Source organism: Daktulosphaira vitifoliae, unplaced genomic scaffold (genome assembly GCF_025091365.1).
Source record: "Daktulosphaira vitifoliae isolate Bord-2020 unplaced genomic scaffold, ASM2509136v1 Scaffold_3, whole genome shotgun sequence".
Taxonomy (NCBI): Eukaryota; Metazoa; Arthropoda; class Insecta; order Hemiptera; family Phylloxeridae; genus Daktulosphaira; species Daktulosphaira vitifoliae.
This window is the reverse complement of record NW_026099574.1, coordinates 41,395,119-41,414,047: the sequence shown is the minus strand read 5'-3', so window position 1 is coordinate 41,414,047 and position 18,929 is coordinate 41,395,119. Positions and strand designations below refer to the sequence as shown.

The 18,929-nt window shown below is 27.6% G+C and overlaps 1 protein-coding gene across 12 annotated transcripts in view; it reads left to right on the top strand.

Moving 5' to 3' along the window:
- The window catches only part of LOC126902806 (uncharacterized), a 171,698-nt gene that overhangs the window by 123,075 nt on the left and 29,694 nt on the right, over positions 1 to 18,929 (top strand). For 11 of the 12 annotated variants that reach the window (XM_050680426.1, XM_050680421.1, XM_050680425.1 and 8 more), the window contains 2 exons: positions 1,833 to 1,999; positions 5,583 to 5,627. In XM_050680426.1, coding sequence (XP_050536383.1) covers positions 1,833 to 1,999; positions 5,583 to 5,627 — 212 coding nt within the window. The remainder of the gene's footprint in view (positions 1 to 1,832; positions 2,000 to 5,582; positions 5,628 to 18,929) is intronic. The other variant, XM_050680419.1, reaches the window with a different exon arrangement.

Sequence of the window (18,929 nt, the reverse complement as noted above, 5' to 3'; positions counted from 1 at the left end):
AAAAATGTTTAAATTAAAATCATATAAAACTAATGTAATTTTGAATAATAGCGAAATTAATACAATTCTATTATTTCTTTTATCGAGAACTTTACTCTAACTGTCAAAATATCAAATCTAATATATTGAAAATAAAAAAACGGAATAAATTAAACAATCCATGTACATTTTTTGGATTTTTTTTTAGTTTGAACAAGTAAATTTAGAGTTTATTTAATATAATAATAATTCATACACCATTATATATCAAAATTATATTATTTTATAGTTTATGAGTAAGTGATATATATTTATAATAATACTTCTATTGTTTTCCTATTTTATTTTAACTAAATTTAAATTTTTTATCAATGAATCTTTTATAACAATTTTTTTTAACCAGGGAAATTTTTTTATTAAAATAATCTGTTTCTAAAAAACATAATTGAGTAAATATTTGATTTCCGAATTCATCCAACGTATTATTTAAAAATTTAATTCACTTAATTGAATAAAAAAATTTTTAAAAATTAAAAAACATTAAATTATTACATATTTTTAAATAGTTTTGAAAAGTTATTCTATAAAATAAGTTGATTCTAAGTATTTTAATTACTATCAGTTACATTTGCCTTTAAAAATAAATATAGATACCTTTTGTTACTATATTATTCGAACAATAACATAGCTCATTGACGTTTAATGCGGTTAAAATTTACGTGACCTAATTACTTGCTGAAATACCTATTGGTTGTTTCGTGTACTCAATTGCATATTCTACATACCACCAAAATTGATGTCAGTTGTAGAGTATTTGAATAATAAAAACTTGTACAATTTCAAAACTATTCGCATACATTGTACGGTAGCTGAGTACAAAACTCATTGTTTTGAATCAAAAAAACTTTTTGGACTATTATGTGAAAAGTAAAAAAAACTTTCCGCCATTAGCCAAGGATTGTTTTCTGAAAATGCGACTGTATTCCAAGAACTTGTTGTGCTTAATACATTTAGCTAAGAGTATTTTCACCGTAATTCAGAGGTTTTTTTGTGGTTTAAAGTTAGATTACTTACTCGGTAAGGCAAATTTAATGGGCCTATTATAAGATGGCCAATGGCTCGAATTAATGGTAGCGACAGGACTTATATAAAATGTTACGATGGCCGGTCAGTTTCAATGTGACGGTTCACATACACAAAAGGTGTTTTACAGTAAACGAGTCCCATCTGTTTGCTGACGTCAATAGAGTCAAAACGATTTAGCTATAAAAAACAAAAAAGTAAAAGCTAACTATGTTGTTAAGTACAAATGGAACTATAATAAAACTAAGTGCGCTTTAAGAAAAAGTACATGTTTTTAAAAAAATCAAAAGTCAATTTGCCCACTCGTTTTTGATGCCTGAAAACAATTTTTAACTTGGATGTATGCATTTTTTAAGTGAACGTATCTTCTACATTGAAAATGGTTGTATATTATTGACTCCGTGCTTTTCAACGGCTTCAACCTTTCCATCGCAAAAACATCATTTTTCGCGATGCCTCGTTTTGTGTGTAAAACCTCCCCTATATAGCTCATTTCAAATTTAATATAATTTTTTAATTTTCTTTGTTAAACGAAAAAATTGTTTTTATATTGAGCACTAATTTTGTTACAATTGATCGTAGTTCAATTATTATGTAATTTTAAATTATGCTTAGAACGTAATGTGAGTTATACAATTAACTCATATAGTGTTCACACTATAACTAATTGTAATAATTTGCTTGTAGTTTTCAACGTAGTAATTATAATAACCTATATAGATATTACTCTTTCTTGAATTAACAGAGTTATAATTTGTTTTAATTCACAGAAAGATCTATTCGCGTCAAAATTAGAGGCGACTGAGTCGAACGCCAGAGACAGAAAACTGTCATCTTCGTCCAGTGGAAGCATGAAGTCCAAATGGCTAAAGGCTATCAAAAGCCTTAAGACCACAAGTGGACCTACCAACAACAACACGACGCAAAAAGATGAAAAGTGAGTTTATTTACTAAAAAAAAAAGATCTTCAACATAACTAGAAAGTAATTAATGTAGGCACGTTTTATAACTTAAAATAATTCTATTGTTTTCTATATGAGAACTTTATAATTATTTATAATTAATCGCAGTTAATTAAAACTTATTTTTAACTTAGGTTAGACGTACAGACACCGTTTAATATAGTTAACCATTTAGGTGTAATTTAAAAAGTAGCGTTGAATAATATAAAATAATATCATATAGGTGTGCTTTACATTTACGGTCTACGGTGGACTAACTAAAACATCATTATCCAATAATCGATGGACAATATTTTTTTTTTAAATTACTGTTATTCATTATTAAAACGATTTATTTGGTCGCTTCTTAATTCTGCTCCAGTAACTCATGTTAATCGTACGGGAAGAATCGTCCGTTTAGTTAGTCATCGAAGCAAAGTGATTTAAGTTCCCGAAGTAAAAAATTGCTATCGGAACACATTATGGTTTGTTGCTAATAACCTAAACAAACAATATGAAAAATGAAGAAAACGTGTGCGAAATTCATTTTTATGATACCATGTATATACTTTTTAGAACTATCATTAATTATTTACATGGTCAGAAAGTTTCAATAGCTCATAATGACCTACAATTACGATATTAAAACATACGGACAATATGGATTTTTTTCAATATATTACACAAACGAAATGCTTTCACTGAAGAAATCTACGGGTCAACTATTAATGTCTTTTACGTTTTTTAAAATGGATATTTTTATACACTCAACTAACCCGTCCACCGTAGAAATAACAGTAACTCATGGGCCCGAGTAATGATTTTATTATTTTATTCATTTAGACAGTAGCAAATGTTTTCTTTTTGTATTTCTAAGAAGTAGCTTTATATTTTATTCATAATTTATCGTATCGAATTCATTACCAATGGTTATCGTATGGAAGTAGTGTATGCGGAGGTATATATGATAATATTTTAATAGCGTTTAAGGCCGATGAGATGATACTCTGCATTTGGCAGACTCACAACGTTAAATTTACATGTATTCTACAATTTGTGTACTTAATATATTTATAACTAATATAATAGTATAGATAAAGCATATCGTCTTGATAGATTAACGTTTAGTATAGATTAGAGTACAGCTAATACCGGCTAATGAGCTTAAGATTCGAGCTCAACATGGTGTTGACAATATTGTAGGTGTATGCACTTTTTTTCGTGCAATAAGATGGATGATACTAGAACAAAGGAATCGATGAAGATTCCACGCAGCATTAACGTTTCAAATTGTGTCCCAGCTGACGATCGACAATGTTTTAGGGGTTGCTGCCTTTCTCGTTGGGTTTGGTTTGGTTTACGAACACGCTACCGCCATCGCGCCATTTATTATTTATTACACTTCCCCTTTAAATCAATCCATTGCACAACACAGTCGAAAACATTTTTTCTATTAATTTTTTAGTCGATGTGCAAGTAAACTGTATTTCAAAACCTAAAACAATATAACTGTTATGACCATTAGAATACTCAACCGATTGAAGGTTTATTAATAATTTAATATTATAAACACGAAGTTGTGATTAATAAATTATTAAAAAATTATTAATTTTAGAGATTCTTATTTTTTCAATAGGGTCAAAAGTGATAACTTGGAGCTTTCTAAGACAAAGTTCTCAAATTTAAAAAAATGGGAGAAACAATGTTTACACTTGTAGATATGTTTTTCCTGTTCATGTGAACTCATAACTGAGATAGTACATTTTTTGTTACTAGTGTGGTATTAGCAACGAAAAACTTTTGACTCTTATTATTATGTGAAGTACTTTTTGTGGTTTATTGAGAACACAATCGATTTTTATGCCGAGTATCTTTACGACGGATGTTACCGCATAATAGTAAAACCCTCGAATTATTATTGGCTCGCAAAGATTGTCGTTGTTTCAAACCCTCCGGCGTTAGTAAAGACACAAACAATGCCTAAGGTCGATAGAAAACTTATACTTCGTGCACGACTAGGATTACATCAGATACGGTTTAATAGCAAACGTGAAAATAATCCGGATGAAGTCGGTAAATGTTCATACATCAAATAGGTAGCTTAACCATGAAGTCTAAGGGATTCCCAAATTATGACGAGGCGTGAGATGAAAAATCAATAATATTTGAGAAAAATAATTACTACATAGTAAGATGTTTCTTTTTTAATATTATAATTATATTCTATATAGTTATAATTAGTCAACTGCCACATTAAAAAAACTGAGTAGATTTTTTTATTAATATTAGGTGCTGATAAAGAAATTGTTAAAAGACAAAGGGTTTTAATTTTTCGTTAAAAAATATATCATTTGTTCTGTTACGTCATTTTTTTTTTTTGAACAAGACTTCCATATAATAATATAAAAGCTTAAATTTAACAATGTTCATCCAATATCATTATATTTGTAAATTATTAACACTATTCCCTATTTTTTTTTTATTTTCGAACGTAGAAAAATCAGTAATGGAGTCGAATATTTAATTACAAAAAATAAACCTTATTTTACTGATTTCAGCTAGATTTTAATGAAAAATTATTATCAGTTTGTTAAAAAAAAAAAACATTATTAATTTTCCGATTTTACAATGATCAATAGAATTACTTAACTGAGTGTTATGCAAACCTCTTATGTGCTATTTTTCTTATTGCTATCCTGTGACGCCCTTTTTTTTTATAAATTTAAGAAAATAGATCATTGTTATCAAAATTACATTTTTAAAAAACTAATAATATTTTAAATACTCCTAAAAATATTGCAAACTTTCACAAACTGAGTTCTGGTAAAAAAACTTTTATCTAAAATTTTTAACTTTTACAAGGAGATAACTTTTAATGACTATAACTTATATTGTCTCCAAGTTTAAATATATAATAGATAGTCATCATTATATTTATATTTAATAAATTTATATTTATATATTTATATTTAATAAATAAATATTAACAAAAATATTTTACTTTTAAAAAACTTGATTATTATACGAAATTTTAACTACACTTTTTAATTACCATGATAAAATAAAATATACTTATTTAGTTAAAAAAAATTTTAATGAGAAAAATGTGTTTTTCGAAAATCAGATCATTTTTTACGTCTTTCTTTGAAAATATTTAATTTTCCATTCAAAAGTAAAATTATTTTTCTGTTTTCCTAAAGGTTTGGTTTTTAAACCTTCAGAAATGGTTGCTGCTAAACCATTAGTAAAAGCCCACGCAACTATCATTATGAGACATTGTATAATATACTCGATTTTGATAACGACCGAAATAATATCATCCCAAATACGTATGAGCAGACTCGAGTCAGAAGTTAATTAGCTGGTGTTGCTGTTTTAAAATATACTTATATATATATAATAAATATATATTACGTGTATTCTACTAATTTAGTTAATTTTATTATTATTCAGCTTTACTAACATATTATATTTTGTGTGTTTTTTCCATTATTTTATTTGGCTGCTTGGTGTGTGCTCTCGCCAAATAAAAAAAAAATCTTTACTTAATCTTCGATAATAAAAATGTAAAAAAAAAAGGAAACATCAAATGTATCATGCGGTATCGACCATAATAGCAATGAGGTAACGTTTATAAATTATACATATATATATATATTTTTTTTTTGCTATTTTTACATATGTAACACTTATTAGTAGTTAGTAGAAATTAACGATGTACATTTTTTTTTATGAAGAATATATTTATTATCCAATGACAGCGCCCCACACCCGTGCACAAGGACATCGCACTCGTTGACAATATTATGAAGATAGTTACCGACTGCATGTTAAGCGGTAGTCTTTCTAGTAATTTAAAAATGTGTTGTAAATCATTAATTTATTTAAACATTTGTTCACATGAACACTGTTTATATGGAACTTTATTTTGGCTAAACTATTTTATCCATAATATACACGTAAAACAATAGTACATTTTTTGTACAATCGATACAGTAACTATTTATTCATTGACAAGTTTGTCTATCAGCCATTGTGGTAGAAACGTACAGAAATTAGCTGCTTTCTTTGGTCTTTTATTATTTAAACCTTTTCTGCTGTCCGAATGGCGTCGAACTTTCTTCATTGTAAATATCGAAACGTAACTTAAATGTTCTATTCTTTGGTGCATTTCAAAGGAAAAACCCATATTACGAAGTAATTTCAATAACGTTGAGCAAACTGTTTAGAAATTATTTTAGTTTGCTCTCTGTTTAAACTTTTGAGAGTACTTTCCATTATTAATTTCAGTATGTTTTCTTTGTTGTTTCCGAGTTTCCGTGCGGAAATACCTTAAATATATTCCACGTCTGCTTATTTTAGTTAATCTAATTACTCCATTATCACGCGTATAACATCTGGTTTGTATAAATTGAAACAAATTTTTACAAAAAAGTCATTTAGCTTGGTTAAAAATTCTCCAACTTGTTGGATAAAGTGTCTGGTCTACCTGACATAATTTGAAATATTTTAAGTTACATCTACAGGCATGAAAAAGGTGTGCTATTTTGGCCAAAAATAATCATTTAAGAACTTTATTTCTTAGAATTAAGTGTTAAACTTTTAAAATATTTGTGGTGCACTAGTGTCTTACATAGCATTTAAATTTTGTCCTGGTCTTAAGGGTGACGTTTTATAACAGAAGTATTATTCACGTTCTAGTTTCCCTTCTTCATAGAGCCTTACGGATATTTGTCAGGTAAATGAAAAAAAAAAAGAAATTATTCTTAAACGTACATTGCAAAGCACCCTTTTATTATTTATGTAAAAGCTCTTTTAGTTGAATAACATCCTTTGTGACATTATGATAATGCCTAAAGTATTATCTGAGTAATACAGACCCATACCAAAAATACTCAACCGCTAAATGTCAACGACATTTTTTCGCTTTCTATGAACAAATATGTAGTAACTGCTTAAAGTGTACAAGAGTAAACATTGCTCCTTCTCTTACATTCACTCAAACGACCTTCCGTTTTTATCCGTCTCAAAATTGACGTCGTACTTTTGACGTATTATGACGTTATACTCCAATACGTATTTTGGAGTATGATGATTGTATTTAATGTCATATTAAATTGATATGCCAATGACACGGGACAAAAAATAATGGAGAATAGTCTGTCTCCTACAATATTTAGGTGTTTTATGTAAAGAATTTCAATACTGAATTAGATCCTGGTTTTAAATTCTTTTCATCACATCTAGCTTTTTTAGATAATTACACCGAAAAAAATAATGCAAAAATTTCCATACATCAGTATAATATTGTTTATATACGAATTAATTTTACACGCAAGTTGTGTAATATTGACACAAAATATAAAACTCGTACACAAATATAACATTTTTATTACAGGTTATCCCTTACATTGTATGCGTTAAAACTTTTTGTATATGTATGTGTTCAGAGATTTTTTAATAATGTACTAATTAGTAATTAATTAAACAAATAAATTATTAATAAAAAAACCAAAAAAAATGTTTGTTTATCAATTTCATGATGTTAAAAAAGAGTTGTGCAAAATATAAAGCTTATTCGATAAAGCTGAACTATTTAAAAATTATCTTTTTAAAACATTTCAACCCTACCAAAATATTACACTTTACAATATAAATGCAGTTCTTAGATATCACCACTTTCCATTATCATTTACTCTTCCGGTTAAACATTGTACATCGAAAAATATTAAATCTACCATAAAAAATATTCTCTAAAGAAATCTCCAGGTTTTGATATAAATACAGCTGAAATAGCTAGATGTCAACCTAAACGAGCAATCATCTTATTAACCCATATATTTAATGCCATACTGAGTCTTTCTTACTTCTCACTCCAATGGAAGTTCTCTTAAATTTTTCTAGTTCCAAAACCAAATAAGCCCCTTGGTTCATTAACATAATATAAACCAAATAGTATATTACCATTTTTCGCTTAAGTTCTAGAAATACTCATATTTACATACATACTCTTTAACTAATAAAAATAAAGTTCTACCTGATTATTAATTTCGTTTTTGTGCGAAACACTCAACTATCCACCAAGTACATGAACTAGTCGACTTCTTTTGCTCTTGGAAAAAATTATTATCTCTGCGCTTTTTTTTAATAACTAAGCAACTAAGTATCATAGATCAAATCAAATTAAATCACTATGTTAAGCATCAACCTATACTAAAAAATATTAAATAAAAAAAAATTGAAATTTTTCCGAGTTTTTCAGTTAGCATATATTCTTATTCGTAATTGCTTTTTTACAGTTATTTGTCAAATTAAAAACAAAAAGTACTATTTTTTAATTTCTTACAAAAATATCTATCTATTGGTAGCAAATTCATAGTTATGTGATTAATCAAAAAATAACGATTATGGAGAAAATTCATCTATATTTTCTGAAAAACCATCAAAGTCAAATTTCATTAGAGATCTATAGATACAGTTAAAATTGACAAATAAGTTCCAAATTTGCGCAGTATTTTTTTTTTTTATCATCAAATTATAAAAAATATAATAGTTTTTCAATTTTTATCGGACAAATCTGAAGTCAGATTAGAAATAATCGTGAAAGTTCCTTACAAAATTTATCAAAATAAATATGGCTGATATACTGTGTATTGAATGAAGGAGACTCGGCGTCGGGCTTTGTTGTCTTCTGTAAACCACATTAATAACTTCTTCAGCGTTCTACAGGATGTTTAGAATATTCTAAAATTTTAAATGTAAGTGGATCTCAGGATGTGTGGAACGAACGCAATTACTCATCCACTATAGCCTTGAAACATGACATCGTGTATCGGAAGCACACTCATTGAACTCGTTCGGTCTGCAATGACGATGAGATATGTTTGCACATGAGGATTATTTCTATGTGAAAAATATGTAAGATATACTTTTAGTTTTAAGTAATTTTATCTCTTTTAACTCGATAACAATTTTCCGTGGCTAAAGTTAGAACGTCCTACATGTTCATATTCTTCTATCTTTCTTTTGCTTTTCGATCATCATTAAATTGTTATTGTTCCAATGTATTCGCGAGGAAAATGATTATCAAAATACTCGATATTTTATATCGATATAAAAGCACCTAATGTAATATGCATTCGCTGGTAACTTAAGCAAAAAAAAAATATCGGATAGTTCTATATCTTTAGTAATGCAAATAAAAATTGTTAAGTGGAGACGTGATAGATTCGTTTTTAATATTTTGATACACGATTTAATTTTTTTAACATTGAATCGTGTTTGCATTGTCAATTACACTTAAAGACTTAACAACGAATTATAAAATAACTTCGAATCCAATCAGACGTGTCTTTACGTTACTTATTGAGCGAATAATAATAAGTAATTAATATTATCGCAAGTCACATGACATGAATGTTGGTTTGCGTATAACTTTCCAAAATGACTTAATGAGATAAAATGTAATGCGCATTGTAAACGACTTCATACGACATCTGTTGTCGAAAATTAAATTCGCCATAATATATTACACCCGAGTATTTGACTTGTTAGACAGAAAAATACATCAGCTCCACCCAAACTACATTCGTTTAGCCCACTAAAAAAAATATGTTCATAAAAGTTTTCTCATCTGTCAGCGTCATTTCAGGATATTCGATTAGTCACCGTATGGGCATCACTATATTCGGTATTTTTTTTTTTTTTTATTCGTTTAGTGGTCAAGACTAAAAGGCTATTGTGTAATGATATTTGAAAGAAGACTAATCGGTTAACGTAAAACTAAAGACGTAACTTTAAGTGTAAAATGTTGTCTGCTATGGTTAAAAATATTGGTTATCGACATTTGCCGTTCATGTCGTACAAGCTCGTTTGAAAAGTTCAAAACTCCCCATAAAGTTTGTTGACAGCGTTTTTATTGATTACATGTATAAATATAATAAAAAAAGTCCAAAACTTTTTAACGTAATTTAGTATTTAACATAAAATGTCGTCCTACAAAAATATATTTTTTGGGTATCAAATAAAATTCAGTTTGATTCTAGTATTTTTTTTTACTTATGAAATAAACTTAAAGCTTAAGCCCCATTATTTTTCTCTTGAATTAATAATCAAATACTCAACAAATTAATAAAACGTTTTGTGACCATTACCAAAGCTCTCATCTATAAAGACATTTTAATATCTTCTTTGTATACTAAATAATACTTAATAAATTGCATAACCTGCGAAAATCTTATCATAAAAATTCTCACTTTTTTGAAATGTATAGTAAAAAAACTCTAATACATTCGAGATCCAACATAGTTTCCAGTACACATTTATACATATAAAGTGGAACACATCTAACTCACAACTCATAAAACTTATGATATACGTCACATTTTACATATTTTTTAATCTATTTTTACACTATAGGTCTATATCTAATATGTATTTTATATTATTTTTCAAAATTAAAAATAATCGAACTTTTATTAATATTTTTTTAAAAAATTGAAGATACCAAACATTTATTTTAATTCGGTAATTACGTTTCTACAACATTTTGAAATTTGTTTAATTTGTTTTCGATTTTTCTATTGTATCGAACGTTGATCGTATGTAATGGACAATAGTTAACATTATATTTTTACGTTATTTACTGGCGACAGTAACAATTAATTTCAATGAAAAATAGTATTGTTTGAATGAGCTTTTTGTAGAAATAATTATATGAAATCTTTATTACAAAATGTTAGAAATATTTTTGTATGTTAACTACAAGTGTTGATATTACATTATTATAGGATATTTTTTGTTAGGAGATTTGATAATAAATCCGTTTATTCATCATTATTCACGTTTTGATTCATGAAACATGAAACTATTTAATTAAAACTCAACTTGTTTGATATTTGATATGATGTTTAAAACTCCAAAACTTTGATTAATTTTTGGATTTTCATAAAAAGTTTGTTAAAAATTTGTATAGGTGAGAAAAATAGGTACAAAGTAAAAAAAGGTTCGTGGTATGATGGAATATTAATTGGAAGAAGTAGAGAATTATTAGAAGTATTGAAAAGAAGAAAATTTAGTTATTGTTGTATGCAGGAAACTAAATGAAAGGTAGAGAATGCAAACAAAATAGCCAAGAGTTACATAATAATACACTCGGGTAAAAATGGTGTAGAGATAATAATGTATGAGAAGATGAACAGTAAAGTAATATTGAATAAAAATATAAGTAGTTAGGAAAATTGACGAAATTACAGTTGTAAAAATAATTTTTGTACCACAAGTAAGATGTGATGAAATAAACAAAGACGTGAGAGAGAGATGGATGAGATGATGTAAATAGTACGTGATAATGAGGATGCGGTGATAGGCGGAGATAGGCGGAGATATGAATGAACATATCATAAATGGAAGGAAACGATATGAAAAATACATGGAGATTTTCAAAAAATTCTGGATTTCGCAGTATCGTATGATCTTACTGTGGTTAATACTTATTTTAGAGAGAAAGGAAAACATTATATAACTTATAACAGCGGGAGTAATAGAATGTAGAAGAGAGTGTAAAGCGAGTAAAAGATTGGAAATTTATCATAGGCGAGAGTGTAACTACACAACATAGACTGATGGTAATGGAGTGTGATATAGTGGAAAGAGAGTATACAAAAACAAAAAGAACACAGTAGAAGAATCGAGGATCCGGTGATGGAAATTGAATGCGGAAAAAGAAAAAGAGTTTTTTAAGACGGTGTTGAATTTTGAAGCAGACATAAAGAATATATAGAATAAATTTGCTGATTGTGTAAAGAAAATGCAAAGGAAGTTGTTGATAAGAGTAGGATAATGACATTCAAAAAATCATAGAGACTAAGAAAAAGCAGTTCAATGTGTGACAGTAGAACAAAAGGAGAAAAAGGTTGGATGGAGTATAAACACCTGTGTAAAGAAGCCAAATGTGCGGTAAGTAAGATGAAATGTAAGAGTTATGATGAAATGTATGATAAGTTAAGAACAAAGGAAGTTGAAAAAAAAGTCTATAAACTTGCAAAAGTAAAATGTAAATGGTTTAAAGATTATTACAATGTATGTTGCATAACAATTGATGATATTTAGGTGGTAAAGAACATGATGTGAAAATAAAGTAGGTAGAAAGAGTATTTTGAAAAAATACTGAAAGAAGAGTACGCAAGTGAGACATTAAAAGATATCTCTTAAACGAAGGAATAGTAGATTTAATTAGTGAGGAAGAGGTATGGGAAATAACGAAGCAGTAGGACTAGATGAAGTGCCAGCAGAAGTATGGAAAATATTAGTCGATAATGGTATAAGGTGGTTAAAAGATATTTTTACTAAAATCCTATTATAAGGGAAAATGCTAAATGAATGGAGAAATAGTATTATGGTGCCGATATTTATAGCTAAAGAAAATATATGTGTGTGGAAATTATAGTCATTAATCTTAAGAGTCAATGTATGAAGATTTGTAAAAAAGTAACAGTCAAAAGAATAAGAGGGGATAATATATCAGTAACAAAGAACCAGTTTGATTTTTAGCCTTGAAAGTTAAGATGGAGCCAATTTTTTGTTTATGACAACTAATAAAAAAGTATAGCGACAAAAATAAAAAGCTGTGTATTTTTTTCTTCGAAAATTTGTCGTTTTTATAATTTTAATAAAATTTAATGCAATATTTTTAGCGATCTTATGGAAAATAAATCTCTTTGATAATAAAATAATATGTAAATAACGATATTGTTTGCAAAGATAAGGTATATTACTTTATGTCAACGGTCTCGTTATTTTTCTACATATTTTGAATTTACAATTTTTAAACTTGTACATCTGAGCAAAAGTTCACTAACACCGCGACTCGTGTATAATTATAAAATTTCAGTCGGTATTATGGTTTGTTCATTACTATCTGGTGTTTTGTTTATATCTATTCTCCTTGGAAAACAGTGTGGATTTTACTTTCTTTATATTTCACAACAGTGCGGACGAAATTACCATGAAGTAAAGCCATAATAATATATACAGCAACTGTGTCTACCACGAGGAGAGAAGTTAAACTAATGCGAATTTATGCATACATTTTTTCGAAGACATTAGTTTTCGAGGCGCAACCTTGTTTGAAATCATTACACTATCAAGAGGACAATATTTCATTTCGTTTACTAGGATTAACTATCTTTTATTATCAGAGTATGCAAAAATAACATTGTGCGTAGTACAACATCACAGTAGTAATATAAAATAGCGAAAATCTCAAAACAAATCGAATGTGACGAAGTAAAGTTAACGGATATTTGTGAAAAATTAATGACCACGCGAGGGAAACGAAACCTTTGCCAAAATGACTACCGATTGTAGCTGGGAGAGCCATATGTTTTGTGACTTGGCCAATTTTTTTTTTTTTTCATTATTGCTTTCCCATTTTTTTTTTTTTTTTATAGGACTATGTCTATTTTACAGACATTTAATAATTTTGCTCGTAGAGTAATAAAAATAATATAAATTTAATGTTAATATGTGCTAATTATATGATTTTTTTTTTTAGTAACATAATACATAACAACTAAATAATAATAGCAACGATGATGAATGGGATCATTCACAGTGTCCCATTATAATTTTTTTTTTATTAAGACATTACAAGTATCGTTTTATCAAAAAATAAAATATAATTGTTTATAATAATAAGCTACTATATGCTATAACAAAACCTAATAGCTTGTTATCATACGTGATGAAAACTAACAAATCTGCTCATCAAAAATTTACTCAGAAATTTTACAAAGTATATCTCTGTACAAAACACAGTCGTCCAAAAGTTTGATACAAGCAGTTTGCGTGAAAAACATTAACTTTCATTGAACTTCATCTTTGGAAACTTATTAAATATTTTGCATTATTTATTGTCCCATTACTAATATCTCTTTTAAACAGCAACGTTGAAATTATTACAACGACATTTTAAATTATTTCGTTTCTATATCAATCTATTAAATGTCTCTTTATTTTTTAAACTATAAGGACAAAAATGGGACAAAAATTTTCCATTTAAATAAAACTGAATATTGTTAATTAACTTATTTAAGATAAATTTTTATAACGCTGTTGTATTATGAAAGTCTTACTTTTGACTGAAGGTTTGAATATTTTTAGTTGCATAGTTAGCGTTTCACCGAAATTCGTTGAAGCACAATTGGAAAAGTATAAAAGAAAGAAAACCATGATCACGTTAGTGCATTTCTCGCATTACCTGAATACCAAAAGCTCCACTGTAGAATAATAATAATAATAATAATAAATAAAAACCTTCACTTTGACCTGAATAAACACTTCTAGTCGATTTTCACCATTCGGTTATGTTCTGCTATCGAATTACAATGGAATACCTGTATTATATAATACCTTAATACTAGCATATTTTTTTGGATTAGACTTGGTACCAGTAATTTACAACTCAAAATCCTACAGATAATGTTAAGGAAAAAAAATTACAAGTTGAAGTAGAAAACAATTACCATAATTGTTTTTTACCAAAAGAACTATCATAATATATAAAATTACAAAGTAAAACCAATTTTTTTCTTAAGAAGAAGAAGTTTTTATTTTTTATTATTTATCAAAGTTTAATAATTAAATATAAGATCTAAATGAAAAAACAAAAATTACAAAAAACTTATATATAAAATATAAAAACGATAGTAATTAAAATATTTTCAAAGACTTAATTAATTCGAATATATAAAAGTTAGAACTTTAGTCTAAGTACGTCGAGTACATGAATCATTTTTTTAACGTTGTATATAAAAAAAAATAGAACCTATGTATAGTTTACAAACGTTTTTATTTATTCATTAGCTTTCATAAAAATTAATTAATTTGTAAACAATGTTCTTTATGCCCCATAATTTTATTATTTCTACCTCTAAAATTATTATCTCATTATCTTATCTAAGTTCAATGCATGAAATGCGTTTTAATTTATGTGTAAGCTCAGTGGCACCTGATTCAGGGGGGCATGGAGGGGGGTAGTTGCCCCCTTGTTCAAATTACGAGGGTGACAAAAGTATCATTGTACCCCCCAATAATATCTGACAAAAAAAAATTACAATAAATCTAGAAATTAATATAACATTATCACTTTTAATTATTTAGCTATTTAGATTTTAGGATTAAAAATTGTAAATGAATTTACCTAATTCCAGTTGAATATTAAAAAACGGTAGCACAGTGGAATCGTGGCATATTAGGGACAAGTATAGAAGATATTTTACAGTGATTTATATCATTATCGTAAGAGACGCTACGATACAAATCTGTAGATAATGTTTAATTTAAAAAAAATGGTGGATTATTCCAAAAGAAAAATTAACTACTATATTTTATTCTACTTCGACTGCCATTTGTAATTTGTTTTTTGAACTTCTAGTACATAAAATAAGCTTTATTTTAATATATACTTAAAAGAATTAGATTTTCAAAAGTTAAGTTGAAAAAGTTCTACTTTCTATACAAATTTTCAAGTTTTCATAAATTCAAAAAAAATTTTCTTAACTTTGAAGAGGCAAAATAATAAAAAAAACTATAAATTTATATTAAAGTAAGTACATTCATGTAAATTTGATATTTATTGATGGACACATTACTATGGCAAACCCTAAAAATAAACAAAAAAAAAAATAATAAAATTTGAACACAAAAATAGCATGTTTTTTAACAACGGCAGCGATTTGTATAAAGAAAATAGGTCGTCGATAGCTTTAATTTGACACATGTTTTAATAATGCAATGCTTCCGGAACATTGTTAAAACTTAAGTTGAAAAAGTTGAGTTTTGTAAAAAAGTTGCTATTTTGAATCTCTCTCTCTGTGGGCAGGTAAAAGGTCAGATTTTCAAAAATATTATATCAAATATAAGGAAATAACTTAAGGTTACAATGTAGAAAAAATTATTTTGATTTGTTCCTTTTTCTATAAGTTATGAACATTTTTAGAAAAAAAAAATGAAAAAATGTCTAAAATTATCGATTTTATAAAATTGTAATTTTTGGGGGGATTTTCACCAGTTACAGGGAATAAGGGAAAACTTTTTAATTTTTGTACATAATTTCTTTAACTAGATACAATTTGTGATCTTTTTACGTATCGTTGAGAAATCGGTCCAGTGAGAGCTGAGAATAAGTAGTGATAGGCATAAAAAAAAAAAATAAATAAACATTCATGGTAAAATCAATACCGTCTCAACTTTGTATCGAAGCTAATAATATGTATTGTTGAGAGTAAAATTTATAAATTACCGGATTCTTTTAAATGATCACTAAAATCGACCAAAAAATAGCTTAACCCGCTTTTTAGCTTAGCAACAACCAAGGGGACCGAGTTTTGGTCATTAAATTTTTGTCCCCCATGTAAAAATATTTCCGGCGCCCCTGTGTAAGCTTAGTACATGGCGAATAAATACTCTAAATGTAAAAAAACATTTTTTTCAAATGTGTAAACACAGGCTTAAACATTATACAGGTTTCAGTCAGTTTCGGGGCATTTTTAAATTTCGATAATATGTCTAGAAATGGTATTTCTTAATTTTAAAATGTGTAGTTAATATATTTAACATTTGTTGGTAAGACACTATTGAAAAAATTTACTGGAATATTTGAACAATAATAATACATAAAAATTGTTGGTATTCTTCAAATAAAATTAAGAGTTTTTACTATATTTCTGAACTCTAGATTAAAAAATTTTCAAGTAGCTACTTTAAAACAAAAAACCCATAAATGTATAATTTTTGTTTAGTTAAAAACAAAAACACATGTTACTATTTTCTTTAATATAAAAAGTTATTTGTAAAATATTTATATTCATATGAACATTTAAGTTATTATACTGTATAATATAAGCTCATAAATTTGTAAAAAACTTTTTTTGTTTACCTAATATTAATTTTAAAAAATTATATAACTTAATTCTATTTCAAATTTAAACATATAAGCCCTGGATGATGTATTACTAGTCAACAATGGGGCCATTATTTTGTATGAAGCAACTAATAGAAAAGTTTAGGGAAAAGAAGAAAAAGCTGTGTATGGTATTTATAGATTTGGAGAAAGCGAATGATAGAGTACCGAGAGAGGTTTTAAAGTGGGCACTAATAAGAAAAGGAGTCCCGAAAAGGTACATTAATATAATAGAAGATACGTATGATGGCACTTGTACCAGGATAAAAAGCTTAGGGGGAGTAACCGAAGATTTTCGGGTAAGAATAGACACCAAGATTCTGCTATAAGCCCTCACTTATTCTCTTATTCTCTTTGATGGGTGAAATTACTAGAGAAATACAAGGATAGGTACAGTGGTGCATGTTGTTTGCTGATGACATAATGTTAATAGTAGAAAATAGGGAGGAAATTAATCATAGGCGAGAGATGTGGTGATCAGCTCTTAAAAAAATGGATTTAAGAGTAAGTATAAGCAAGACAGAATATATAGAGTACGAGTTTGACAAAGGATAACACGAGGTAAGTAAAATGGAGAGATCAATGACAATAGGACTTGATTGGAAAGGTGGAAAATGTTTAGTATTTAGGGTCAGTTGTGCCAAAGAGCGAAGGTATAGATGAGAATGTAAGACACACGATTAAGTGCAGGTAGTTAAAGTGGAAAGAAGCGTCTGGCGTCTTATGCGATGAAAGAATTGCAATGAGGCTGAAAGGTAAATTCTACAAGACTGTTGTGAGCTATGATGTATGGTTCAGAGTATTGGCTGGTTGATAAGAAAGTAGAGTAGAGATGAGCGTAGCAGAGATGAGAATGCTTTGATGAATGAGTGGAGTGACTATAGAAGATAAGATAACAAACGAGCATATAAGAGGGATTATAGGTGTAGCGTCAGTCGTGGATAAGATAAAAGAAAATAAATTTAGATGTATGATCGTGTTATGAGGAGAGAAGAATCGGAAGCTGTAAGAACAGTTATAGAAATGAATGCTGACGGAAGAAGAGCAAGACCAAAAAAGGGATGGAGGGATGCAATTGAATGCGATGTGCATTCAATAGCTGATGTGAGCATAGATGATGTGGGAGATCGTGTCAAGTGGAAGTTTAGGATAAGAGTGGTCGACCCCAAGAAGCTGGGATTGAGGCAAGGAAGAAGAAAAAACATATAATCTCTAGGAAATAAATTGAAATTTTAAACTCAGCTTTAAACTTAAAATTATATTAGATTTGTAATAATTGTTTTACACGCATCTCTTTATAAATTACCATCGAATAGTTAATTTATTATATCATTTTTTGTTTATTATACTTGAAATAATCTCTCAAAAAATAAAAAGTTTAAATATTTGTTAGTTATTTTAGTATACAATTGTTGTTATAACTCTATTCTAATTGATTACTAGATTAAAATTTGAATTGAAAAGGACAAATGAATAGTTCACTAAATACCAACAAGGAAAAATATCTAAAATAATAGAATAAAAAATAATATTACTTCTATGTTTTATTAAACACATATTTCCATATAAACTTAATTTTTATTATCTTTATTTTATATCATTAAACATGAACGCTATCATCACCTGTTGTCTCATAATATTTCATCTTTATTATTACAATGTCGATTTATGGTTTAAAAACATTTGCAAAACTTCATAAAATTATCAGAAAATAAAAACTAAACCAAACGAAATAACAGAGGTGAATTTTCCAGCTGAATGTTATTTCTTTCATTTCTTTGATCGCTTCATTGGTGTTCAAAATAACGTTAGCCGTGTCTTTATACCGTTAAGTTATAGAAGTCATTGTCAACTGTGACAAAAAAGAAAAAGTAACGAATAGGATTACATTTCCTATATTTCGAATACTTAGCACTTGCTCTTGGCATATCCTTCAATTATTCAAAGGTTACTTTTAAATGACA